Source organism: Ornithorhynchus anatinus, chromosome X1 (assembly GCF_004115215.2).
Source record: "Ornithorhynchus anatinus isolate Pmale09 chromosome X1, mOrnAna1.pri.v4, whole genome shotgun sequence".
Lineage (NCBI taxonomy): Eukaryota > Metazoa > Chordata > Mammalia > Monotremata > Ornithorhynchidae > Ornithorhynchus > Ornithorhynchus anatinus.
The window spans coordinates 17406515-17434022 of record NC_041749.1 but is presented as its reverse complement, the minus strand read 5'-3'; the positions used below and the strand labels follow the sequence as shown (position 1 = coordinate 17434022).

At 49.3% G+C, this 27508-nt stretch overlaps 1 protein-coding gene across 3 annotated transcripts; it reads right to left on the bottom strand.

The window, feature by feature from the left end:
• Positions 1 to 514: 514 nt before the first annotated feature.
• Positions 515 to 25712, bottom strand: SLC26A2 (solute carrier family 26 member 2). Of its 3 annotated transcripts, XM_029052000.1 has the most exons (4): positions 13808 to 14039; positions 7567 to 8221; positions 2145 to 3674; positions 515 to 1687 (listed from the first exon to the last, which is right to left on the bottom strand). In XM_029052000.1, exons 2-3 carry the CDS (start codon positions 8194 to 8196, stop codon positions 2151 to 2153), a joined length of 2154 nt encoding a protein of 717 aa, XP_028907833.1. In that variant the 5' UTR covers positions 8197 to 8221; positions 13808 to 14039; the 3' UTR covers positions 515 to 1687; positions 2145 to 2150. The 3 variants fall into 3 exon arrangements, with proteins under 3 accessions (XP_028907833.1, XP_028907832.1, XP_007671512.1); XM_029051999.2 differs by lacking the exon at positions 13808 to 14039 and adding an exon at positions 25693 to 25712 and having other exon boundaries at positions 515 to 3674; XM_007673322.3 differs by having other exon boundaries at positions 515 to 3674; positions 13808 to 14038.
• Positions 25713 to 27508: the final 1796 nt, after the last annotated feature.

Sequence of the window (27508 nt, the reverse complement as noted above, 5' to 3'; positions counted from 1 at the left end):
CACTGAGCCACGCTGCTTCTGTAGCCACACTTCAACTGAACAAACTTCTTCTAGTCCCGGTTTTAAAAAGCCATGAGAGAAAAAAGCGCCCCAAGGATCCAGCAGTTTGAACAACGGTAAGTCCGATGTTACTAATCATTGTTTTTCTACTTGAACAATATTCTAAAGGACAGCTATTAAAATTTTGTGCCCTATTAACGGTAGAAACGTGACTCTTTAGAAAGATAAAAATTCAAGTTTTTCGACGACAGTTTAGCTTTTTCGGAGACACCAACGAAAAGTGATTTGGGTATTCCCTATGAATGACAATCGGTGCCTGGTAGGGTTTTATGAAAACACCTGATTGATTTCAGCTTCAGGCTAGCTTCCTCCCTTTATAATAACGTCGGTATTTGTTAAGCGCTTACTATGTGCAGAGCACCGTTCTAAGCGCTGGGGTAGATACAGGGGAATCAGGTTGGCCCACTTGAGGCTGAGTTAATCCCCATTTTACAGATGAGGTCACTGAGGCACAGAGAAGTGAAGTGACTTGCCCACAGTCACACAGCTGACGAGTGGCAGGGCCGGGAGTCGAACTCATGACCTCTCATCCATTCAATCCAAGTAATGAATTTTTATCTTTACGGATGGCAAGGGTGATCGGACCGAAGGCGGTTTTTACCCACCAGGCTGGCGATTCCCAACCGTTATAGAAAAAATGTATCCCCGTGGTCTCAAGATTTCACCGGTAGAATCTCTAGACCCTCTCCCCGCCACCGGTTTGCTCCCCAAACTACCATGGGCAGATACACCCACACGACCCTCCACTCGCTATAAACAGAGAAACACTCACCGGTGCTAAGGGATCTTCCTGCTGGAGAAGAGAACAGCAGCAGACGGCCCCGGGACACTAAACAAGGAAATCTCATGTCCCGGCTTCAGCCTGCCTACCTGCTGCGGAGGGAAGGACGGGCTCCCGTGGATCCCCATAATGGCTGAACCCCTTAATGGCTGCCACCCCCTGTAAAGCTTTGAAACTACCCCTAGGGGTTGGAGAATCCCATTGACAAAGTACACCGGGCAGAGGATCCTGCTGACTGGAAAAACAAGGTCAGGTCCAGAAGCGTCTCAGAAAAAGCATCGTTTCTCCGTCGATTCAGAACCTCCCAGTCGCTGCCTAAAGCCAGATGGAGCGCTGCAAAATCTTTAAATTTCCTGTCACTCAAGTGCATTTTTGCTTTCTCTAAAGGGTAACTAATTTTTAAAGAGCAAGGGCCTCTAGCTTTTTGGCACAGAAGGCCCCAAAATATAATTCAGCAATAAACATTTGAAGAGCATCACAGTACCGAGACATTCAGTTTTCCTTTATGCTCCAGTATACGCGTACTTTGGCCGCTGCCATGATTCTTCTGACATGATAAGCGCGATACCCAACGCATGGTGTGGGAAGAACACCTTCTGCTTTGCCAAAACACATAGTAAAGACTCACACTGTGGAAGAAATGGGTGTGTTTCAGAGGCACGGACGGATTGCAGGGACAGATATTTTGGCCTACAAAAATCGACGCTCGGAGTCCGCTTCCTTAGCACCGCAGTCCTAAAACACTGTTGCCCGCTATAAACCGCTGCTTCGGAGCCCATCTAACGGGCACACCCTCCGTGGCTTGAGAGCGGACCCTTCCTTGGACCGACAGGAGCTCGATGGATCCTAAAGAGAGGGGATTAGAAAAGAGCTCATCTTGGGCAAAGTGTCCGAGACCCATTTAAACAGGTCGCTGGCTAGTCAGGATAAGGGGCGGGGAACTAACGGGAAGGCACAATCAGAGGCTGAGATTCAAAGAGTCGGCTCCGGAAAAATGGCGAGGAATAAAATGGAGCTCAAACGTGGAAAATGCAGCCGTCTCTCCCCGGACCACGCACTGGCTGTCCGTCCATCCGGACCTGAAATCCCCTCAACACGCCAGTCGTCCCACATACCTATTTACCCCTGTATTCCCACACGGACTTCTATCTTCCTTGGTAGAAATCTGTATACCCGGATTACATTTCCCCTCTCATCTTACGTAGCGCTGAGATCTGCTGGGCCGGCCTGCATTTCCCTCCCCAAAATAGTGACCCCAGTGTCTTCAGAAGGAACTCGATTTGTTGCCTTCCTGGCCCCTCACCGGTGTCTAATCGCCGGGAACGTACATCCCATTGGAAGCACACTGTCCCCTCTGGGGGTGGGACTCCAGGGCAAAGCACACCGCGTCGTGCACGCTATAGAAGAGGAGGTCCTCCTCCCCCTGCTTGCAGTACTCGCCCGAGCTCAGGGAGTTCCTCACGGAGGGATTGCACTGGGCCAGAAGAAGCTGGATGCCGATTTCCTCGTAGTCTTTGCGGACGGCCTTGAGGGTGGCGATTCCCGCCGTGTCTAAAAACTGCACGGCGCCGCAGTCGACGACGACGGTGTGGTGAGCCAACGGCTCGTGAACGAGATGAGCGGAGACTTTCTCTTGGCTGCCGCTGAAAGTCACCGCGTCCTCTCTGAGCCTCCTCTTGGCCGCCGCCTTCCTCTCCGCCGTCACCGAGGCCGGGTCGATCCCCGTCGTCCTGAACAGCGCGGATTTGAAGCTCTCTTTGTTTACGTAGTAGAGCGGGGCGACGAAACGGAAGATCTTGATGCCCGGCGGGGTCCGGAGGTTCTTGTAGGCGGCGGTGGACTCGTACGTTTCCGACTCTTCCACCAAGCCGAGCGAGGAGGCCTCCGGCTTCTGGGTGCGGAGGATGACGCAGAACATGGAGAAACACACCCCGACCAGGAGGCCGATCTCGGTGCTGATCAAGGCGGACGCTAACATGGTGACGAACCAGATCACCGTATCGATTCTGCTCAGCTTCCACATCCTGGGGAGATCCGAGAACTTCCGCAGGGCCCCCCGGAGATTGACGATGGTTATCACCCCCAGGACGCACTTCTGAAGGGAATAGAATAAGGGAGCGATCACGAGGAGGACCAAGAGGAGGACCAACGCCGTCACCACCCCCGAGACCTGAGTCTGGCAGCCCGTGGACTCCTTGACCAGGGTTTTGGCCAGAGCGGCGCTGGTGGTGAAGCAGTGGAAGAAGGCGGGGACGATGTTGCAGAAACCGATAGCGTACATCTCCTGATTGGCCTTGACGGTGTAACCGTGCTTCTTGGCGAACATCTCGGAGAGCGACACGGTGATGGCGAAGCCGATGACGGCTATGGCTATCGCGTCCACGGCCACGTTCGGGATCAGGTTCCAATCCGGCGCCTTCGGGGGCAGGAACCCGGTGGGGATGTGTCCGGCCACGCTCGAGCCGTACTTCTCTTTCAGTTGGCCGAAATGAGAGGCCAGCGTGGCCGCCACGATCACGACCAGCTCGATGGGAATCGGAGCCTTGAGCTTGGCCTTGAAGTGCTCGTTGAGCTCTTTGGTGGGGACCAGGACCAGGAGGGACAGGATGCTGGTGATGAGGTCGCAGAGGTTGGTCTTGTGGATGTTTTGGAAGATGTGTATCCAAGTGGTGACGAGCGAGCCGACGCCGTTACTTCGGGGAATGTTCAGGCCCAGGAGATACTTGGCTTGGGACGTAAGGATGGTGAAGGAGGCTCCGGTGACAAAGCCGCTCAGCAAAGCGTCGGAGAGATAGACGGACACGAAGCCCACCTGAAAGAAGCCCATGGCGACCTGGGAAGAATCAAACAAGAGGTTAAGTGTGCAAACGTCCCCTCCGGGGGAACGTTCATTCTCGGCCGCTTTCAAAGATGAGATGCTTGGGGCACCTGTTGTTATCCTTTTGTTTATTATAAGTACTATCATCGTCACTATTGATAACAAAATAATCGAAATGAATAATGATGTGATGTTTGTTAAGCGGTTATTATGTACCAAGCACCGTACTAAGCAGGTTAATCAGGTTGGGCATAGTCCCTGTCCCTCCCGGGGCTCCCAGTCCAGGGAAGCAGCATGGCGTTGTGGATAGAGCACAAGCTTGGGAGCCAGAATAATAATGGTGGTATTTGTTAAGTGCTGTTCTAAGCGCTGGGGGGATACAAGGTGATCAGGTTGTCCCACGTGGGGCTGACAGTTTTGTTTTTTTTAATCCCCATTTTACAGATGAGGTAAATGAGGCCCAGAGAAGTGAAGTGACTTGCCCAAAGTCACACAGCTGGCAAGCAGTGGAGCGGGGATTAGAACCCACGACCTCTGACTCCCAAGCCCGGGCTCTTTCCACCGAGCCACGCTGCTTTGGGTTCTAATCCCGGCTCTGCCCCTTGTCTGCTGTGGGATCTTGGGCAAGTCACTTCACTTCTCTCGGCCTCAGTTACCTCATCTGGAAAACGGGGATTAAGACTGCGAGCCCCACGCGGGACAACCCTACCCCAGTGATTAGAACAGTGCTCGGCACAGAGTGAGCGCTTAACGAATACCCATCATTATTATCTGTGAAACGGGGATTAAGAACTGTGAGGTTCATGTGACACATGGACTTTGTCCAACCTGATTAACTTGTATCTACAAACCTAGAGCTTAGAATAGTGCCTGGCACATATCAAGTGCTTAACAAATACCATTTTAAAAGAATGGCAAGAAAGTCGACAATTTTCAAAAGCGACCATTTCACCCCATAGTATAGGAGACAGTAAGTGCTGATAGAGGAAAGAGCCTAGTGGCAATAGGAAAGAACACAGAACTAGGAGTCAGAAGGCCTAGGTTCTAATCCCAGTTTCGTGGGTCAATTTCCTCATCTGAAAAAAGGGTATAAGGGTAAGTCCGGTGCAGGAGAGAAGCAGCGTGGCGCAGTGGAAAGAGCACGGGTTGGGAGTCAGGGCTCATGAGTTCGAATCCCAGCTCTGCCACTCGTCAGCTGTGTGACTGTGGGCAAGTCACTTCACTTCTCTGTGCCTCAGTTCCCTCATCTGTAAAATGGAGATTAAGACTGGGAGCCCCACGTGGGACAACCTGCTTCCCCTGTGTCTACCCCAGCGCTTAGAACAGTGCTCTGCACATAGTAAGCGCTTAACAAATACCAACATTATTATTATTAGAACTGTGTCCAACATGTATCTCCCTCAATGCTTGGCACATAGTAAATGCTAAGTAAATACAATTTTAAAAAAATCCAGGCATTAAAAATGAGATTTTAAAATGTGAATGTAAATCCACATTTAAATCAGTTCAAATCCCCAAGTCACATCAAATTCCATGGACGAGTTTCCACTAGATGATTAACAGCCACCTTGGGGTGAATTCTTATGATTGGTTCTATAAAAATCACTTGAAAGTCTGATTTGGAGGAGAAAACAATCCAGGGATTTCTTATATTTGGAAAAATCAGACAAAGAACAAAAGTTATACAGAAGATGTGACATCTTTATGGCTCAGAAATTAAAAGACAAAGTATGTACATATATTTGTATATAAACATACATATGCCCAAATTTTACAAATTTGTAAAATTTACAAATTTACATATACAAATATACATATTTGTGTGTGTGTGTGTGTGTGTGTATATATATATATACACGTGTGTATTCTCTCTCTCTCTCTCTCTCTCCCTGTGGCCAAAATGTTTCTAAGAGTAACAGAGGCCAAGACAGAACAAAGGAAAGAGCGTGGAGTCTGTGAGATTCCTGGAACTACGGCAGAAGCCAGCACTCTAGCAGGTTTCCCCTCTTGCAGTGACGGTGGTTGGAGCCTTAACGGAAACATCGGTTCAGAAGGGTCAGAACGCACAGTCCTCGGGCTCAGAAGGTCTCATCTCTGGAGACCTGATCAGAATCAAGGAAAGGTTAGTGGATGGTCAAAAACTCTGGGATTATGTGTGTGGGAAAGCCAACAACCTTCTGGCCATGAGAAAGGTTTTCATAAAAGTGAGAAAAATGACCCTACCCTCTTCATTCATTCATTCAATAGTGTTTATTGAGCGCTTACTATGTGCAGAGCACTGTACTAAGCGCTTGGAATGGACAAGTCGGCAACAGATAGAGACAGTCCCCGCCGTTTGACGGGCTTACGGTCTGATCGGGGGAGACGGACGGACGAGAACAATGGTGATCCTCTTGTGTGTGTGTGGTATTTCTTAAGCCTTTATTATGTGCCAGGCACTGTTCTAAGCGCTGGGGGTGATCAGGTTGGACAAAGTCAACGCCCCACAGACAGTAGACAAAGATCACGTCTCCCAGTGGTACTATATTTTCCCAATCAAGCAACTGTATTTATTAAGCACGCTGTGTGCAGAGTGCTGAACTAAGCACTTGGGAGAATACCACAGAACAGTTGGTAGACCCATTTCCTGCCCATAATAATGATGGCATTAAGTGCTTACTATGTGCCACGCACTGTTCTAAGCGCTGATGATAACGATGGCGTTTGTTAAGCGCTTACCAAGTGCCAAGCGCTGTTCTAAGCACTGAGGTAGATACAAAGTAAGCAGGTTGTCCCACGAGGGGCTCACCGTCTTAATCCCCATTTTGCAGATGAGGTAACTGAGGCACAGAGATAAGTGACTTGCCCCAAATCACACGGTTCACAAGTGGCAGGGCCGAGATTAGAAACCACGACCTCCGACTCCCAAGCCCGTACTCTTTCCGCTAAGCCACGCTGCAAAGAGCTTACAGTCTAGAGGAGGCATTGAGCACAATGCTCTGCACACAGTGCTCAGACCATACCACTGATTGATCAAGCTCCTACAGCCTTAAAACACAACCGGCTCTGGAACCTCGGAATCAAGCGATGGTATGTACTGAGCGCTCACTGTGTGCAGAGCACCGTAATGATAATGGTGGTATTTGTTAAGCGCCTACTACGTGCAGAGCAGTGTTCTAAGCGCTGGGGTAGATACAGGGGAATGAGGTTGTCCCAGGTGAGGCTCACAGTCTTCATCCCCCTTTTACAGATGAGGGAACTGAGGCGCAGAGAAGTGAAGTGACTTGCCCACAGTCACACAGCCGACAAGGGGCATGTGCAAAGCACTTTTCTAAGCGCTGGGGGGATACAAGGCCATCGGGGTTGCCCCACTTGGAGCTCACAGTCTTCATCCCCATTTTCCAGATGAGGTGACGGAGGCACCGAGAAGTGAAGTGACTTGCCCAAAATAATCACACAGCTGACAAGCGGCGGAGCCGGGACTAGAACCCACGACCTCTGACTCCTAAGCCCAGCTCTTTCCACTGAGCCACACCGCTCCTCAACTAAGCGCCTCTGCACATAAAGCGTTCAATGGATACCACTGACTCATTCATTCATTCATTCAACTGTATTTATTGAACACCTACTGTGTACTAAGCGCGCTTGGGGAGAGTACGGTGTAACCATAGGCGGACACATTCCCTATCCACAACGAGTTTACAGTCGTTTAGAGGATCGACTGCGGGAGCACGACCTAACATTCGTTCCATCGTATTTATTGAGCGCCTACTGCGTGAGGAGCGCTGTACTAAGGCTCGGAAAGTACAATTCGGCAAGAGACGGAGACGTTCCCCGCCCACAACGAGCTTAAGGATTTAAAACTCCGGCCGGCGGCCAACCGATCCCGATTTTGGCAAGGGGGACGTCCCGCCCGGCTGATTCTCACCTGGTAGACTCCGGCGACGAACGTCACGGTGGCTCCGACGGTGATGGCGTAGCAGCTTCGGTCGCAGCCGAGTCCCGACGTCTGGTTCGCGGCCCAAGGCCCGGCGGTGCCGTTCACCGGGCCGGCCGCCCGGACCGCCTGCTCCGCGTCATAACCGGCTCTGTGCACTTCCCGGTCCACCACCTGCCCGATCATCAGGCACAAGACGCCGAAGATCCCCACCGAGATGTGTCGGGAGGTTCCCAGCAGGAAATAAATAATACTGGCGAAGAAAGACGTGTACAGCCCGTAGATGGGCTCCTGACCAGCCAGGAGGGAATACGCGATAGACTGAGGGACCAGCAAGATGCCCACGATCAATCCGGACATGACGTCTCCCAGGATGTATTTTTTGAACTTGTATTTGGGGAGCCACTGCAGGACCGGGAGGAAACTAAAAACGCGCTCTTTGACTTTGGCCGCGGAACACCTGCACGGGCCCTTCAGCTTTTGGATCGCAAGCTTCTTCGGGTCAACGGGCTCTTTCTCCAGCGGTTCCAAGAGGATCCTTGGATGAAGACACCACTGGTCGCTTCCTCTGACTTGGGCATCAGGTGCGTGGACAAGGTTATCTTCTCCTTCCTCTGACATTTCTGGAGATGGAGGTCTCGGGGCCCTAAAACGCAAACGTCAATTGTCAACGGAGGTCCTGACGGGAACGGGCTGGGAATCAGAAGGTCATAGGTTCTAATCTCAGCTCCGCCACTTGCTGTATGGCCTCGGGCGCGTCGCTTGGCTTCTCTGTGCCTCAGTTGCCTCGGCTGTAAAACGGGCATTGAGACCGTGAGCCTCTCCCATTCCCTTGGAGAATCCATCCGCTCCCATGGCTTCGACTACCACCTCTACGCAGAGGAGCCGTGTGGCGTGGTGGAAAGAGCCCGGGCTTGGGAGCCCGCGGTCACGGGTTCGAATCCCGGCTCCGCCACTTGTCAGTTCCCTTCTCTGTGCCTCAGTTCCTTCATCTGTAAAATGGGGATTAACTGTGAGCCTCCCGTGGGACAACCTGATTACGCTGTATCTCCCCCAGCGCTCAGGACGGTGCTCTGCACATGGTATTTGTTAAGCGCTTACTAAGATTATTATGATTCCCAAATCCACATCTCCAGTCCCAAACTCTCCCCTTCTCCACAGTTTCACATTTCCTCCTACCTTCAGGACGTGTCTACTTGGACATCCTGGTGACACCTCCAGCTTAACATGACAAAACAGAACGGCTCATCTTCCCACCCAAACCCTGCCCTCCTCCTGACTTTCCCATCACTGTAGACACCACCACCATCCTCCCTGCCTCAAAAGCCCATAACCTTGGTGTTTATCCCTGAATAACCTTGGCGTTATCCCCGACTCACCTCTCTTTCATCCCGGATATGCAGTTTGACACCAGATCTGGTCAGTTTTATTTCCAAACCAACTCTGGGACCCACCCATTCCTTCCCTCCAAACTAACTGTACGTCCTTAGCGCTTATTAGGTGCCAGGCACTGTACTAAGCACTGGGGTAGAAGCAGCGTGGCTCAGTGACAAGAGCCCGGGCTGGGGAGTCAGAGGTCATGAGTTCGAATCCCCGCTCTGCCACTTGTCAGCTGTGTGACCGTGGGCAAGTCGCTTAACTTCTCGGTGCCTCAGTTACCTCATCTGTAAAACGGGGATGAAGAATGTGAGCCCCACGTGGGACAACCTGATTCCCTTATATCTACCCCAGCGCTTAGAACAGTGCTCGGCACATAGTAAGCACTTGACGAATACCAACATTATTATTATTATTACTACAAGTTAATTAGGTTGGACACAGCTCCTGTCTCACAAGGAGCTCACATTCTAAGCAGGAGGAAGAACCATTTTTTTAAATATTGTACTTACTAAGCACTTATGTACCAGGCACTATACTAAGCGCTGGGGTGGATACAGGCTCATGAGATTGGACACAGCTTCTGTCTCAGATGGGGCCCACAGTCCAAGCAGGAGGGAGAACCATTCTTTAAAAAAAATTGTTCTTATTAAGAACTTATCGAGTTGAAAGTTCAACAGCCAAAAAAGGGAAAAGACACTGTCTGAAATGTGAACTTTCAACTTTATTATTTTCAATGGCTTACTTTCAACTTGATTTATTTTTTTAAAGATATTTATTGTTTACTATGTGCCAGGCACTGTATTAAGCACTGGGGTGGATACAAGCTAATCAAGTTGGACCCAATCCCTGCCCCACATGGGGCTCGCAGTCTTAATCCCCATTTTACAGATGAGGCCCAGAGAAGTTAAATGATTTGCCCCGGGACACACAGTGGACAAGTGGCGGAGCCAGGATTAGAACCCAGGTCCTCTGACTCCCAGGCCCGTTCTCTATCCTCTAGGCCACGCTCTTTCTCTCCTGACTTGGCCGGAAGTTAAACTAGGCTGCCTAGGGCTAAATAAATAAGAAATAAATCAGGAAATGTGTGTGCACGATGATGGACGGTCAAAGAGTCAAAACGGTGACATTTAGCCACTGGGTTCTTGGTTCATCATACCTGCCTGGGCAAACAGAGGATTATTATGGTCACGGGGCTCCAGTCAAGACAAAATGAGGCCCAGCCATTAACCCATCATAATAATAATAATGTCGGTATTTCCATTATTTCCAGGCTCTTTCCACTGAGCCACGCTGCTTCCCCATAGTATCACCCATGACGACGAACGGTTTGAGAGAATATGTAATCTAACGAGACCGTGTAACAATAACAATAATAACGTTGGTACGTGTTAAGCGCTTACTATGGGCCGAGCACTGTTCTAAGCGCTGGGGTAGATCAGGTTGTCCCACGTGAGGCTCACAGTTAATCCCCATTTGACAGATGAGGGAACTGAGGCACGGAGAAGTGACTTGCCCCACAGTCACACAGCTGACAAGTGGCAGAGCAGGGATTTGAACCCAAGAGCTCCGACTCCCCAGCCCGACGACGGCGTCAGCCTCCTCGCTGACCTCCCTGCCTCCTGACTCTCCCCACGCCGGTTCAGACTTCGCGAATCCGCCACCTGGAGGGACTCTATTTATCCCAAGCAGCTGCACTGAAAACGAGTAAAGGAGAGTGGAAAGAAAGAAACCAAAAAAACAACCACCCGGCAACCCAGGACTGACTCAGCGCGTTTGCAGAGCTTGGACATCTTTTCCCGAGCTCCTCCTACTTCCAGTAAGTTGTGGTGCCACACGGCTATTCAATAGCACTGATATAAAACTGATGATTGCTGAGTCGGGAGGTTCAATCGATGAATCGATGGCATTTATTAAGCTCGTGTGGGCGGGGAACGGGTCTCTGATACCGTGTCGCCTCCTCCCGGGCCGTTAGCGCGGTGCTCTGCAGTGAATACTCCATAAATACATCGATTGATTGACTGACTTGCGGTTGAGCAGACTTTCCGTGGGTGGGAAAAGAGTGTCTTGGTCCAAGGAGTGTTTATTCCTTCTTGTTGGGAATGAAATGAGCTAATGTCCCTATTACAGTAAGCTGCTTCTACTTGCAGCTGGACCAAATCACTGTAAAGTGAAACTTACCCTCCCTGCAAGTCTAGATAAGAGACAAGGAAAGGGCTCAGAACCTCCCGCCCCAATTTAGACTGTAAGCTCGTCGTGGGCAGGGATTGTGCGGGTTTATTGTTGCGCTGTACTCTCCCAAGCGCTTAGTACAGCGCTCTGCACACAGTAAGTGCTCAATAAATAGTAGCAGCGCTCAGCGGCGAGAGCCCGGGCCATGGGTTCGAATACCCGCTCTGCCACTTGTCTGCTGTGTGACTGTGGGCAAGTCACTTCACTTCCCTGGGCCTCGGTTACCTCATCTGTAAAATGGGGATTGACGGTGAGCCTCACGGGGGACGACCTGATTCCCCTGTATCTACCCCAGCGCTTAGAACGGTGCTCTGCACATAGTAAGTGCTTAAATACCAACATTATTATTATTATTATTATTATTAAATACAATTGAAAGAATGAATGAACCTCAACCCGCCGGTGTTCGGATGAAGCAGTGTGGCTCAGTGGAAAGAGCAAGGGCTTTGGAGTCAGAGGTCATGGGTTCGAATTCCAGCTCTGCCACTTGTCAGCTGTGTGACTGTGGGCAAGTCACTTCACTTCTCGGTGCCTCAGCTACCTCATCTGTAAAATGGGGATTAAGACCGGGAGCCCCACGGGGGACGACCTGATTCCCCTGTGTCTGCCCCAGCGCCTAGAACGGTGCTCTGCACATAGTAAGCGCTTAACAAATACCAACATTATTATGAAGGAGGAGCAGACAGCCACATGTTTTAATGGGTTTTGTTTAGCGTGTACTATGTGCCAGGCACTGCACTGAGCACTGGGGTGGATACAAGCAAATAGAGTTGGATACAGTCCCTGTCCCACACAGGGCTCACGGCCTTCATCCCCTCAGCACCGTACTCGTCCGCTCAACTGTATATATCTTCATTACCCTATTTATTTTGTTAATGAAGACGTACATCACCTTGATTCTATTTATTGCCATTGTTCTCGTCTGCCCGTCTCCCCCGATTAGACTGTAAACCCGACAGAGGGCAGGGACCGTCTCTATCTGTTCCCTATTTGTACATTCCAAGCGCTTAGTTCAGTGCTCTGCACATAGTAAAGCGCTCAATAAATACTATTGAGTGAAAGAATGAATCCCCATTTTACAGATGAGGCATCTGAGACAGAGAGAAGTGAAGTTGCTTACCCAAGGCCACACAGCAGACAAGTGGCAGAGTCTGGATTAGAACCCATGACCTTCTGACTTCCAAGCCCGTGCTCTATCCACTAGGCTACGCTGCTCCGCAATGCCTGGCCTGGTTCTCCGCCCACACAACTCTCAAGTTCCAGCCTCTTTGTGGGTGTTAAAATATCTCTGCATGCGTGGAAGGATCTAGAGACAAAGGTGGCTTTTAAAACTAAACTTGCCCTGTGGACCTCTTAGCCAACGGGTCTATTGCTCCAAACCCTGCATAGCTTGGTCTGGTGGATAAAGCACAGACCTGGGAGTCAGAAGGATCTGGGTTCTAATCCCGGCTCTGCCCCTCGCCTGCTGTGTAAACCTGGGCGGGTCACTTCACTTTCTGTGTCTCAGTTGCCTCATCTGTAAAATGGGGACTAAGACTGAGGTCCATGTGGGAAAAGGGAGCTGTGTCCAACCCAATTTGCTTGTATCCAGCCTAGCACTTAGTACAGTGACTGGCACATAGTAAAGCCCTTAAAGACCACAATTATTGTTGTTATTATTAAGTGCTAGACTATAAGTTCCTTGTGGATAAGGAATGTGCCAACCGACTCATATCGTGCTTTCCCAGGTGCTTTAAATCTTCTGCACACAGTTTTAGCCCTCACTAAATACTGTTGCTTGATTCAGTAATGCTGGCCACCCCGGTATTTGCATATGAAGGAATTCAGTCCACCAGGAAATTTGAATCCAAAAACCCTGCCTTAAACAAAGGTTAAGACGAGAGAATCTGGAAAAACAAGAGTAATGTTTGCCGATGATGATAATGGTGCTCTTGCCCAGAGCTGGATGGTTCATTGGGATTCCTTTAAAGATGGAGGATTGAGTCTCCCCGCGCGAGAGAGTGACGGATGAACTTCATTGCTGAGGTGGCCAGGCTGCGTGACTAAGACTTGTTCAATTGTTACCAAAAAGTAACCTTAAACTGCCCAGGCTCCTCACAATCCTTTGAATGGGGTAATATGGAACAGTCCGGAACCCCTGGGTGAATGGCCCAAACCTGAACCCATGGCTGGCTCCAACCAGACCAACTCTGCCTATCTGAGGTAAACTTCATAATAATAATAATGATGGTATTTGTTAAGTGCTTACTATGTGCAAAGCACCGCTCTAAGTGCTGACTTAACCAACTGCTCTCAGGCAAGATGAAGTAAAGTGAATACGAGATGGAGCCCGTCAAACGGCAGGGACCGTCTCTATCTGTTGCCGACCTGTTCATTCCAAGCGCTCAGTACAGTGCTCTGCACATAGTAAGCGCTCAATAAATACTATTGAATGAATGGGAAGAAGTGACGCTCTATCTTTAAGTACTCATGATCCCGGTAGCACTTGGGTACGCTTCTTATACGCTCTACTCCTGCTTCCTATCCATAATCTAAGTGTCTGTCTCCCCCTCTAGATGGTAAGCGCCTGGAGGGCAGGGATCCTGCCTACTAATTCCAATGTGATCTCTCAAACAGTACGTACAATGATCCGCACAAAGTAGATGCTCAGGAAGTGCTCTCAGTTGATGAAAAACATGCAGTCGACCCGGAAAAATGCTAGGAAAGAACGTTAACGTTAATTCGTTAATTGGTGTGCAGCAGAACGGTGGGTCAAAATGACCTTCACCCCGAGGTAGCGTGAAAAGGAGGGGCCTGACCAACAAACAGCCACTACATCACCCATAGTTCTTTCAAATATAGTGGTCCTTCTGTACATTTTTTTTTTTTTAAGTGGTATTTGTCATCTGCTTACTATGTGCAGGGCACTCTAACAAATACTGGGGTAGATACGTGCTGATCAGATCGGACGCAGTCCACGTCCCACATGGGGCTCAGTCTCACCGTTTTACAGTCGAGGGTAATGAAGAAGAGAGGAAGTGAAGTGACTTGCCCACAGTCATACAGCAGACAAGGGGTGGATTAGAACCCAGGTCCTTCTGACTCCCAGGCCCGTGTTCTTTCCACTAGGCCACGCCGCTTCTCCCAGCGTGGAGACTGGGGAGGGACGGGTTAGAGAAAGCTCCACCAATGCCAACCATCTGCAGGCGCTAAGAGATTGGTAGCGTGGCTCAGTGGAAAGAGCACGGGCTTTGGAGTCAGGGCTCATGAGTTCGAATCCCAGCTCTGCCACTTGTCGGCTGTGTGACTGTGGGCGAGTCACTTAACTTCTCTGTGCCTCAGTTCCCTCAACTGTAAAATGGGGATGAAGACTGTGAGCCCCACGTGGGACAACCTGATTCCCCTATGTCTACCCCAGCGCTTAGAACAGTGCTCGGCACATAGTAAGCGCTTAACAAATAACAAATAACATTATTATTGGTACCTTTTTTTGTTTAAAAATGATACGTTTGTATGCAGTCATGGTTACCAGAGACTTTGGATGAACCAAGACTGCCGACACTGGGCAGTGCCAATCCTCGTGTTGAGCAGCTTTGGCCATTGTTTTTACGAGATGTTCTTCCCCTTGACTCTATTTATTGCCATCGTTCTCGTCTGTCCGTCTCCCCCGATTAGACCGTAAGCCCATCAGACGGCAGGGACCGTCTCTATCTGTTGCCGACTTGTTCATTCCAAGCGCTTAGTACAGTGCTCTGCACATAGTAAGCGCTCAATAAATACTATTGAATGAATGAATGCATGAGTCTCCCCTCTGTCCGCGCTACCGGAACACAGCCAGGAATACCACTGGGTAAATTATACTGACGGTCTCGATTTTGGGTCCAGCCAACTACAAATAGGCAAACGCCAAATCTCTGAATGCCAAGGGACTAGGCTTTAGTATTCATTCAATGGTATTTATTGAGCGCTTACTATGTGCAGGGCACTGTACTAAGCGCTTGGAATGAACAAGTCGGCAACAGATAGAGACGGTCCCTGCCGTTTGACGGGCCTACGGTCTGATCGGGGGAGACGGGCGGACGAGAACGATGGCGATAAATAGAGTCGAGGGGAAGAACATCTCGTAAAAACGCTGGCGACTAAATAGAATCGAGGCGATGTACATTTCATTAACAAAATAAATAGGGTAATGGAAATATATACAGTTGAGCGGACGAGTACAGTGCCGTGGGGATGGGAAGGGAGAGGTGGAGGAGCGGAGGGAAAGGGGGAAAAGAGGGTTTAGCTGCGGAGAGGTGAAGGGGGGGTGGCAGAGGGAGTAGAGGGAGAAGAGGAGCTCAGTGTGGGAAGGCCTCTCGGAGGAGGTGAGTTTTAAGTAGGGTTTTGAAGAGGGGAAGAGAATCGGTTTGGCGGAGGTGAGGAGGGAGGGCGTTCCGGGACCGCGGGAGGACGTGGCCCGGGGGTCGACGGCGGGATGGGCGAGACCGAGGGACGGTTAGTACAGTGCCTGGCACATAGAAGGGCTTCAATGCCCTAAAAAGAAAAAGAATTCCACAGACTAAATAACCAACCCCAAATATCTGGCTCTTTGGTTTTTCCCCTTTTCACTCCACATGGGAATATTCTAGTTATTTACTCAAGTATTTACAATAATATTGGCTATTATTGGCTACTCCCGAGGATTGGCAGAAAAGCTAGAGAGAGAAAATTCACTTGGGCTGATCTGGTTGTAACTCCGGTTAAATACTTTTGGGGTGAAAGAGGCTGAAGTTATTAGCTAAAATGAGATTTTCACTGAGATGAGAACATAACGTGTGTGTCCAATCAGGATTAAAAACTCCCTGGGTGAGGCAAAGAATCCCAGCTCTGCCACTTGTCAGCTGTGTGACTGTGGGCAAGTCACTTCACTTCTCGGTGCCTCGGTTCTCTCATCTGTAAAATGGGGATTAAGACGGTGAGCCCCACGTGGGACAACCTGATTCCCCTGTGTCTACCCCAGCGCTTAGAACAGTGCTCTGCACATAGTAAGCGCTTAACAAATACCAACATTATTTTATCCTATAGTACTTTTATAATGAGAGAAGGAAATTGAAGGGCCTATTTAATTTGATCTCAGTTTCAAAAGGAGAAAATTCAGAAAGAATTGACAATCGATTTTATTTACTGAGTGTTTATTTTATGGAAGGCACTGTACCGGTATAGATTTGGGAGAGTACAATAGTTAGTAGACATAATCCCTGCCTTGAAGGTGCTTATAGTCTAGCGGGAGAGAGAGGCGTTAAATGTATTAGAGCCAAGAGGAAGCAACGGAGTCTAAATATACAGAATTTAGATGATATGGAACTGCTGAAATGGCATCTGGGGAGAAATGTGGTGTAGCAAGAGTTTTGAAAATGCTGTGGTCAATCATTTTTTAATAAGAACGCACAGGGTTGTCAGAAAGGAATGCTTCGTCTAGGTAGATAAATGCCAAGTAATCAACTATATTACCGGAGAGTCGAAAGGAAAAATCAACCCACCACAGCAGCTACGAAACACAGGGAGAAAAATCCAGAAGTGGGCTGAACGTATGAGGCTGAAGAACATGCTATTAAAGGCAGCTACTAAAAGGGGATGCTATTGAGTGGCAAATTTGAGGCTTAAGGGCGATAATTTTCCAGGAGGCACAGACTTTAAATGAAAGCTTAAATGTGTTTATACGTAGTTTTAACAGTTGCAATTCGTGCCCGACAAACTACAGGCATACCTAGTAGGTTATAACTTTAACAGCTCAGGAGCGAGAAGTCCAGTCACTTATTATAGTATTTGTTCAGTGCTTACTTTATTAAGCCACTATAATAAGCGCTAAAATAGATAAAAGCTAATCGGATTGGACACAGTCCATGCCCCAAAGGGGGCTCACAAGCTTAATCCCCACAGAGAAGCAGCGTGGCTCAGTGGAAAGAGCCCGGGCTTCGGAGTCAGAGGTCATGGGTTCGAATCTCCGCTCTGCCACTTGTCAGCTGTGTGACCTCAGGCAAGTCACTTGACTTCTCTGTGCCTCAGTGACCTCATCTGTAAAATGGGGATTAAAACGGTGAGCCTCACGTGGGCCAACCTGATCACCCTGTATCTACCCCGCGGCTTAGAACAGTGCTCTGCACATAGTAAGCGCTTAACAAATACCAACATAATTATTTTATGAACGAAAGTAAAGGAGTGGAATTACTTCGATGTTTCATTTTTTTGACAGAGAAGGTGAGTGACTTGCCCAAGCTGATAAGTGACAGAGTGGGGATTAGAACCCAGGTCCTTCTGACTCCTAGGTCCGTGCTCCATCCACTAGGCCATGCTGCTTCTCAGGTGTGCAAGAGAACACTTAAACACCCCTCCGTCCCAAGAAAACTAAGGGGCCATGCTTAACTTAGAGCCTATGGACAGCCTGATGACCAATCTTCCTCTCAGTTCCAGTTTGCTGCAGCGTGGCTCGGTGGAAAGAGCCCGGGCTTGGGAGTCAGAGGTCATGGGTTCGAATCTGGGCTCTGCCACTTGTCAGCTGTGTGACTGTAGGCAAGTCACTTCGCTTCTCTGGGCCTCAGTGACCTCATCTGTAAAATGGGGATTAAGACTGTGAGCCTCACGTGGGACAGCCTGATGATCCCGTATCTACCCCAGCGCTTAGAATACTGCTCTGCACATAGCGCTTAACAAATACCAACATTATTATCATTATTAAATCGCTTAACCTCTCTGAGCCTCAGTTTCCTCTCAGGCCTGGGGTAAGGATAAAATGTAAGCCCTTGTGAAAGATACAGAAGTGCTCTAGGAATTCAAGGTACAATCTGTATTCTTGAAGAATCCCATGCCAAGGAAACTAGCTTTGTCGTTCAAACCTTGCGCTGCCTAGCGCTCACATTCATAACCATTTCTTCCAACCCCGGACCACGCTCTAACCAGACAGACGTCAGTTGTCAGCCTAATTCTCCCAAAACACTCCATGGAAATGTTTTAACCAAAACACGGAGTAAAAGTAGACATTCTGGGAGGCTGACTGTGCGGAAGTATCAGAAGTGAGCATTTCAAAAGTCACTGAGTAAACACTGTCTATTCTGTCTTCCAAAAAAAACACCCTGTAATGTAAATATTATCATCCCCGTTCTGTACCTGAGGAAAATGAGGCAAAGAAAATTTTAAAGTGTCTTGGCCCTGATTTCAGCAATTGCCCTCTTTCCATTTAGGCACTACTTTGGGTGGAGCTGCTGAGTTTGCAAATTTAAGTTACCTTGGGGCCGTTTTCAGTTTTGTCTCCCCCAAATTGTGATCTTCTCCAAGCTTCTACTCAGAGCAACTAATTCCTGCTCCCACCCTGTTCTCTGGTCTTTCGGTCTCGTCCTACTCTTACACCACATCGTTTCAGCGTGTGCTTCTTCTGGGTCTTGATTGGGTCGGGGTTGAGGGGATTCTAGCCCACCAACTCTACCGTCCCGTGTTATAAGATGGAAAATGATAATACTAATAATTGCGGTATTTAAGTATTTACTATATGCCAGGCACTGTAATAATAATAATGATGGCATTTTGTTAAAAGCTTACTATGTGCAGAAGCACTGTTCTAAGCGCTGGGGAGGATACAAGGGGATCAGGTTGTCCCACGGGAGGCACACAGTCTTAATCCGCATTTTACAGATGAGGTAACTGAGGCACAGAGAAGTCAAGTGACTTGCCCAGAGTCGCACAGCTGACAAGTGGCGGAGCCGGGATTAGAAGCCATGACGTCTGATTCCCAAACTAAGCCACACTGCTTCTCTGTACTGAGCCCTCGGGTAGAATTCCTCAACCGCAAAATAATAATAATAATAATAATAATGTTGGTATTTGTTAAGCGCTTACTATGTGCCGAGCACTGTTCTAAGCGCTGGGGCAGATACAGGGTCATCAGGTTGTCCCACGTGAGGCTCGCAGTTAATCCCCATTTTACAGATGAGGGAACTGAGGCACAGAGAAGTTAAGTGACTTGCCCACAGTCACGCTGCTGACAAGCAGTGTTTCAATATCTTTCCTCCTTTTTACTAAAATTGTGATCCTCACATGGGACTGCTGCCACTGGGCTTTCAATATTGGCAGTGCCAACCCCCGCCAAAAAAAAAACAGCACTAGGCATGAGTAGTTATGCCTTGAAACTACCAAATTAGAATCTAAGCCTCCGCCCAAACCATTAACTTGTAATCGCTTTACTTTTCCAACTGTAAAATGTTATGACCTGTACTATACTGATTCCCAATTCACATCCGCCCCAAGCGTGTCATTTAGAGTCCAGTGTCCGGCGATGTGACACGATGACATGTTCATCATCTTCTAAACACTATTTGAAAACCAAACAGTAGTATAATTAACCGGTAAAGTTCTTTGGTTTCCAAGTTCCCTGGAAAACTGGCAGGCTTACAGTAGACCACTGTCTGCATCTGGACAACAGTCTTTTTAGCCTATTCTGAAAGGGTCTTTCACAAAATAGGCCTCACCTCTGGTAAAAAAGGTGTGAGTCCTCCACTTCTATTTCACATAGCTTTCTGATGCAACCTTAATAATCCAGCCAACAGTAGCTAAAACTAGAATCTCTCCTCAGATGGAAAAAGCTACAAAACCTGAATTCAGATGTAGGATGCCGCATCTCACATTTTGGAAAAAGATTTTCCAGAGCGAGTTCTCTGGGCCCATTCCCAGGCTTCGAATTCAACGTTCCCAGTAGCTCCAGCCTCAACGGAGGCTTTGAGAAGCTTACAATTGCCTCATAGTCAAGAATAATTTGCTATGAGAAAAAGAGAAAACAGGAAAAGGGTAGCATAGAACGTTTAAGCAAAACGGTCTGAGGGAAAAGTTGATAATTCTGATCCTAAGATAAGACATGTGTTCATTCTGCCCTAAATATTTTTCTAAACTCAACACACCGAATATAGACTAAGAGCCTCCTTTTCCTAATGGAAAAAATTTCAGCCTTAGAGACTGATTAAAGACAAGATCACTTTACTTCTCTGTGCCTTAAAAAAAAGAAAAAAAGAAAAAAGTTACCTAATCTGTAAAATAGGGATTAAGACTGTGAGTCCTATGTGGGACGGGGACTGTGTCCAATCTAATTATTTTGTATCTTAATAATAATAATGTTGGTATTTGTTAAGCGCTTACTATGGGCCGAGCACTGTTCTAAGCGCTGGGGTAGACAGAGGGGAATCGGGATGTCCCACGTGGGGCTCACAGTCTTCATCCCCATTTTACAGATGAGGTAACTGAGGCAAAGAGAAGTGAAGTGACTTGCCCGGGGTCACACAGCTGACAAGTGGCAGAGCTGGGATTCGAACCCAGGGCTTAGTACAGTGCTTGGCACGTAGTAAAGGCTTAACAAATACCATTTTAAAAAAAAACAAACAACCTCTTCACAAACACTTGTAATGCCATTTTTTTGGCCAGGGCTATCTTGACCTTGAATCCTGTAATAGACACTTACAAACTCAATTGAGCATTTAAAAGAAGCATTCATTAACAGCCTAAGCGTAGGTAATGTTTCACTCGATGTGAAAAAACATAAAAAAGGCTCACGTTTTCTTCCGACATACCGTAATGGAAAAATAATCGACAACATCAAGGACATTTGAAGAGAAACACCTAATTTTCCCCCTCTAAACTGTAAACTCCCTGTGGGCAGGGAACGTGTTTTGTTATATTGTTCCGCTGTATTCTCCCAAGTGCTTAGTACGGTGTTCTGCACCCAGGAAGCACTCAACAAAAACAACCGATTAATAATAAAACAGGGAGAATGAACAGGAACTACCTACTTTACATCAAAAGTCCATGCTTTAGTGTTTCTGATATTGAAAAATTCAAAAGGATAATTTGAAAACATAGCCAGATTCTTTTCCCAAGAGACACGTGCCGGTATTTCATTTGCTCAGGCCAGAAATTGTAAATTACTAGCAATGCCTCTTAGAAAGGTATAACTAAGTCAGAATTTGGTTTCAAAAACTGTGTAGTTCCTACATCTTTTGCAACCCAGAAAGGATAGGATCTTTTGGAGCTGAATCTTTGGAAGGATCCTGTTCTTCCTCTGGGACAGGGACTTGGGCGGACCTAACTTCTATCTACCCAGCATTTACAACAATGCCTGACACAAGTACACATTTAACAAATACCACAAAGAAAAAGTTTTCCCTTCTGTCACCGGTCCCTTCTAGATAGCCGCAAGGTTTCTTCTCCCCCCCACCCCGGCAATGGTTAATGACCTTTTCAGAGATCACGTAAAGAAAGCTTAAGCTCTAAATCTGATTTTAAAGTGACGGCAATGAATCTGCTCCCCTTATCTTCCGTCTCTTCTCGGTTTTTCCACCCAGCAAGCCATCTTCCACGTTTAACCTTGCGGAAGTACATTTAGGGGATCTGGTTTGTGCAGGGGAGAAGGGAGGAAGATTTCTCCAATAATAAGATCCATGTCCAAATGAACAACATTGATGGTTCTCTGCTCTAAAATTCAACAGCTCTTTGGGGAAGCTTCTTTTCCTATTCACTCTTGCAGCCAAGTTCATCGTTATAACCACATCTTTGGCGGGAGATTCAACAGAAAGGGCTATTTTCACAAGTTACGCGGTGAGGTGAGTCCAGAGGCCTCTCGGACGAGTTCCGTTCTGCCTCCTCGAATTCCCCCGCCCCACAACCCGGTTCTTCCGGCGTCCTAAGAGCACGGTGCAAGAAGATCTCTTCCAGGTGAGCCGGACGGGAATCCTGAAACCGGTCGGGGGCCGCTAAAATTCCTGAACCCCTCCATATTTCTTTCCACCTCTTCCTATTTTGTGGGAATTGAAAAGAAGCTTCAGAGACAAGGATCCTCTTCCCCAGTCCGCTCACGAGAGCATGGAATAAATGGAATCAACCCACTTTCCTGACCCATCTCACGATCCACACGGGTGATCCTGGTGGGAAGAGCCACCGCAGGGATGACAAGCAGGGCCTACGACAGGTCTTAGTGAAGCGGAAGAAGAAATCATCTACTCTCCTTGTCATCCATCGATCAGTGATATCTACTGAGGCCTACTGGGTGCAGAGTGCGTTCTAAGCACTTGGGGGAATAATAATGTTGGTATTTGTTAAGCGCTTCCTATGTGCAGAGCACTGTTCTAAGCGCTGGGGGAGATACAGGGGAATCGGGTTGGCCCACGTGGGGCTCCCGGTCTTCATCCCCGTTTTCCAGATGAGGTCGCTGAGGCCCAGAGAAGTGAAGTGACTTGCCCACAGTCACACAACTGTCAAGTGGCAGAGCGGGGATTTGAACCCATGACCCCTGACTCCCAAGCCCGGGCTCCTTCCACTGAGCCACGCTGCTTCTCTACAATACAACAGAGTTGGTAGACATGTTCCCTGCCCGCCGCGAGCTTACGATCTAGAGACTGTCATCCTCTTGATTGATCAATCAGTAGTATCTATAGGACACGTCTGTGTGTAATACTGTCATGGGGCTTTGGAAAATAGAATAGATGCTAAAGATATGGTCACTCGCCTGAAGGTGTTTTCTCTAAAGGAGGAGAGTCAGGTCAACCTAAATCATTAATGATTAGTAATAATAATAATAATGTTGGCATTTGTTAAGCGCTTACTACGTGCCGAGCACTGTTCTAAGCACTGGGGGAGATACAGGGGAATCAGGTGGTCCCAAGCGAGGCTCACAGTCTTAATCCCCATTTGACAGAGGAGGGAACTGAGGCACAGAGAAGTGAAGTGACTTGCCCGCAGTCACCCAGCTGACAAGCGGCAGAGCTGGGATTCGAACCCATGACCTATGCCTCCTAAGCCCAGGCTCTTTCCACTGAGCCATGCCATATCACCTCAAACAGACCCTATGTGTCCTAGACCTTTCTCCTTTCCTGTCCTTGATTAAAAGAAAAAAGTAGTATTTAAGTCCTTACTTTGTTCCAGGTACCGAACAAAGTGCTGGGGGAGATACAAGCTAAAAATAATCATAATAATAATGCTGGTATTTGTTGAGCGGTAACTATGTGCAGAGCACTGTTCTAAGCGCTGGGGTGGACACAGGGGAATCAGGTTGTCCCACGTGGGGTCACAATCTTAATCCCCATTTTACAGATGAGGTAACTGGGGCCCAGAGAAGTGAAGTGACTTGCCCACAGTCACCCAGCTGACGAGGGGCAGAGCTGGGATTCGAACCCATGACCTCTGACTGCAAAGCCCGGGCTCTTTCCACTGAGCCACGCTGCATCAGAATAGACATAGTCCACGCTCCACAGCGGGGCTCCGTCTTAATCCCCATTTTTACAAATGAGGTAACTGAGGCACAGAGAAATGAAGTGACTTGGCCTAGGCGACACGGCGGACGCGTGGCAGAGCCAGGACTAGAAGCTAGGTCCTTCCGTCTCCCAGCCCCTGCTCTATCCATTAATGTTGGTATTTGTTAAGCGCTCACTATGTGCAGAGCACTGTTCTGAGCGCTGGGGTAGACCCAAGGGAATCAGGTTGCCCCACGTGGGGCTCCCAGTCTTAATCCCCATTTTCCAGATGAGGGAACTGAGGCCCAGAGAAGTGAAGTGACTTGCCCCCAGTCACACAGCTGACAATAAGAAGCAGCGTGCCTCCGTGGAAAAGAGCCCGGGCTTCGGAGTCAGAGGTCATGAGTTCGACTCCCGGCTCTGCCACTTGTCAGCTGCGTGACTGGGGGGCGAGTCACTTCTCTGGGCCTCAGTGACCTCATCCGTCAAATGGGGATGAAGACCGTGAGCCTCACGTGGGACGACCCGATTCCCCCGTGTCTCCCCCGGCGCTTAGAACGGTGCTCGGCACATAGTAAGCGCTTAACAGATACCAACATTATTATTATGCTAATGATGATCATTGCTATTATAATTGTCTCATTATGATGCTGATCATTATTACTATTATTATGATCATCCCTATCTGTTGCTGAGCTGCCCTTTCCAAGTCACTAAGCGCTCGAGAAACACGACTGAACGGGGGAATCGAATCCACCCCAGCGCTTAGAACAGGGCTGAGCGCCTAGGAAGCCCTTCACAAATCCCATCATCATTATTCTAATGATGATCATTATTATCATTATCTGGGCAAGTCACTTCACTTCTCTGGGCCTCAGTTCCCTCATCTGGAAAATGGGGATGAAGACCGTGAGCCCCCACGTGGGACGACCTGATTCCCCTGTGTCTGCCCCAGCGCTTAGAACGGTGCTCTGCACATAGTAAGCGCTTAACATATACCAACATTATTATCATTATCTCGTGATGATGATGATGATGATCATTATTATGATTATCCCTATCTGTTGCTGAGCTGCCCTTTCCAAGTCAACCAAGCGCTCGAGAAATACGACTGAACGCGGGAATCGAATCCACCCCAGCGCCTAGAACAGGGCCGAGCACCTAGGAAGCCCTTCACAAATACCGATCATCACTATCATTATTATTATTATTGTCTCATTATAATGATGACCACTATTATTATGGTCATTATTATTATTAGAGAAGCAGCGCGGCTCAGTGGCAAGAGCCCGGGCTTGGGAGTCAGAGGTCACGGGTTCGAATCCCGCCTCTGCCACTTGTCAGCTGGGTGACTGTGGGCGAGTCACTTCTCTGGGCCTCAGTTCCCTCATCTGGAAAATGGGGATTCACTGTGAGCCTCACGTGGGACGACCTGATGACCCTGTGTCTCCCCCAGCGCTTAGAACGGTGCTCTGCACACAGTAGCGTGGAGAAGCAGCGTGGCTCGGTGGAAAAAGCCCGGGCTTTGGAGTCGGAGGTCATGGGTTCAAATCCCAGCTCGGCCACTTGTCGGCTGGGGGACTTTGGGCAAGTCACTTCACTTCTCGGTGCCTCAGTTCCCTCATCTGGAAAATGGGGATGAAGACGGCGAGCCCCACGGGGGACAACCTGATCACCCGTGCCTCCCCCAGCGCTTAGAACAGTGCTCGGCACCTAGTAAGCGCTTAACAAATACCAACATTATTATTATTATTATTATTATAGTAAGCGCTTAATAGCAACGTGATTAGTATTCTAATGATGATCCTTACTATCATAACTGTCTCATGATGATGAGGATGGTTATTACTGTTATTAGGATTATGCCTATCGGTGGCTGAGCTGCCCTTTCCGAGTCACTGAGCGCTCGAGAAACACGATGGAAGGAGGGATTGAATCCACCCCAGCGTTTAGGACAGTGTTGGGCGCATCAGAAATCCCATCATCATTAGGATGCTGATGACTGATTTCCAAGTCAGAGGTCATGAGTTCGAATCCCGGCTCTGCCACCTGTCAGCTGGGTGACTGTGGGCCAGTCACTTCACTTCTCTGGGCCTCAGTTACCCCATCTGGAAAATGGGGATTAAAACGTGGAACAACCTGATTCCCCCGTGTCTCCCCCAGCGCTTAGAACAGTGCTCTGCACATAGTAAGCGCTTAACAAATACCAACATTATTATTATTATTATTATTATTATTATTCTTTACCGCCCCGGCCCGTCCCTTCCCGTGCCCGCGCTCGACTCACCGGCGGTGTCGGGTCTGGGCGGTGCTGGGCGGTGGCGGGCGGCGCGGGGCTCTTTAAGGCGTCCGGGGGGCGGGGCCTAGCCGGACGTCGGCCTATCCGGGGAAGGGGGCGGGGCCTGGACCACGGCGGGGACCAATGGGATCGCGGGGAGGATGGGATGGGCGGGGCTTGGCCGGAGGAGGACGATCGGGGAGGGGGCGTGGCCTAGAGGGGCTGAGCCTATCCGGGGCAGGGGCGGGGCCTGGACGTCGGCGGGGGCCAATCGGATCGCGGCGAAGACGGGGTGGGCGGGGCTTGGCCGGAGGTGGACGGTCCGGGGAGGGGGCGTGGCCTAGAGGGGCTGAGCCTATCCGGGGAAGGGGGCGGGGCCTGGACGTCGGCGGGGGCCAATCGGATCGCGGCGAGGACGGGGTGGGCGGGGCTGGTCCGGGCGGGGACTCTTCGAGGGGGAGGACGATCGGAGAGGGGGCGTGGCCTCGAGGGGGCTGAGCCTATCCGGGGAAGGGGGCGGGGCCTGGACCACGGCGGGGCCCAAGTGGGATCGGGGGGAGGATGGGATGGGCGGGGATCCTCCCGAGGACTGTCAGGGGGCGGGGCCTAGAGTGGGATTAGCCTATCAGAGGGAGTGGGCGTGGCCGCCTCCCGAGGACTTTCGGGGCGAGGTCTACAAGGGATGAGCCAATCCGCAGCGCCCGGGGGCGTGGCCTTCAGGGGAGCGGCCTATCAGAGGCAGTGGGCGTGGCCTCCCCAGGCCTATCAGGGGGCAGGGCCTAGAGGGGATTGGCCAGTCCGGAGGGTCCGTGGGCGTGGCCTGGTGGATAATAAGCCTATCGGAGGGCGTGGGCGTGGCCTTCTCCCCCCTACATGGCGGGGTTGGTTCCCCCTCCGCGCGCCGGCGAACCGTGGGCCGCGGCCCCGCCCCTCCCGTCACGTGACAGGGCGGCGGCAGCCAATGGCCAGGCCACAACCGGCCTTCGGTCGCTCCCCATTGGCCGCTCGGGAGCACGTGATCCAGGCCCAGGGGGTGGGGTTATTAATTTTGAAAGGTTGAGGAGCGCAGCGTGTTGCGGCGAGTGCGAGCGCTCCTTCTCCCTGCCGGGAACCCCCAGGGGAGGGCAGAAGCCCCGTGGCTTCATTCATTCATTCATTCATTCAATCACGTTTATCATTAATAATACATTCATCAATTATTAATAAACAATCAACAAATGATTGTTAACATTTATTAAGAATATATTATCAATGACCATAATAATAATGCCGTTATTTGTTAAGGGCTCGCCATGTGCAGAGCACTGTTCGAAGCGCTGGGGGAGATAATGGGAATGGTATTTGCTAAGCGCTTACTATGTGCAGAGCACTGTTCTAAGCGCTGGAGTAATAATAACAATAATAATAATGATAATGGTCTTTGTTCAGTGCTTACTAGGTGCAGAGCATCGTTTTAAGCGCTGGGGTCATAATAATGGTAATTATTAAGCACTTACTATGTGCAGAGCACTGTTCTAGGCGCTGGGGTAATGGTATTTAAGTGCCTACTATGTGCAGAGCACTGTTCTGAGCGCCTGGGTAATAATAATAATTATAATTATGGTGGTTGTTAAGCACTTACGATGTGCTGAGCGCCGTTCAAAGGGTTATCAGAGTGCCGCACGTGGGGCTCACATTGTTTCAAACCCCCTTTCGATCCCCATTTTTCCAGATGAGATCACCGAGGCACCGAGACGTTAAGCGAGAAATCACACAGCAGGCAAGTGGCGGGGCCGGGATTAGAACCCACGACCTCCGACTCCCGAGCCCGGGCTCTTGCCACCGA

Coding starts and splice junctions, on each gene's coding strand:
- SLC26A2 (XM_029051999.2), bottom strand. CDS start 8,196: ATGTCAGAGGAAGGAGAAGATAACCTTGTCCACGCACCTGATGCCCAA. Junction 3,675..7,566: donor TCGTCGCCGGAGTCTACCAG/GTGAGAATCAGC, acceptor GATTCTTCCCAG/GTCGCCATGGGCTTCTTTCA.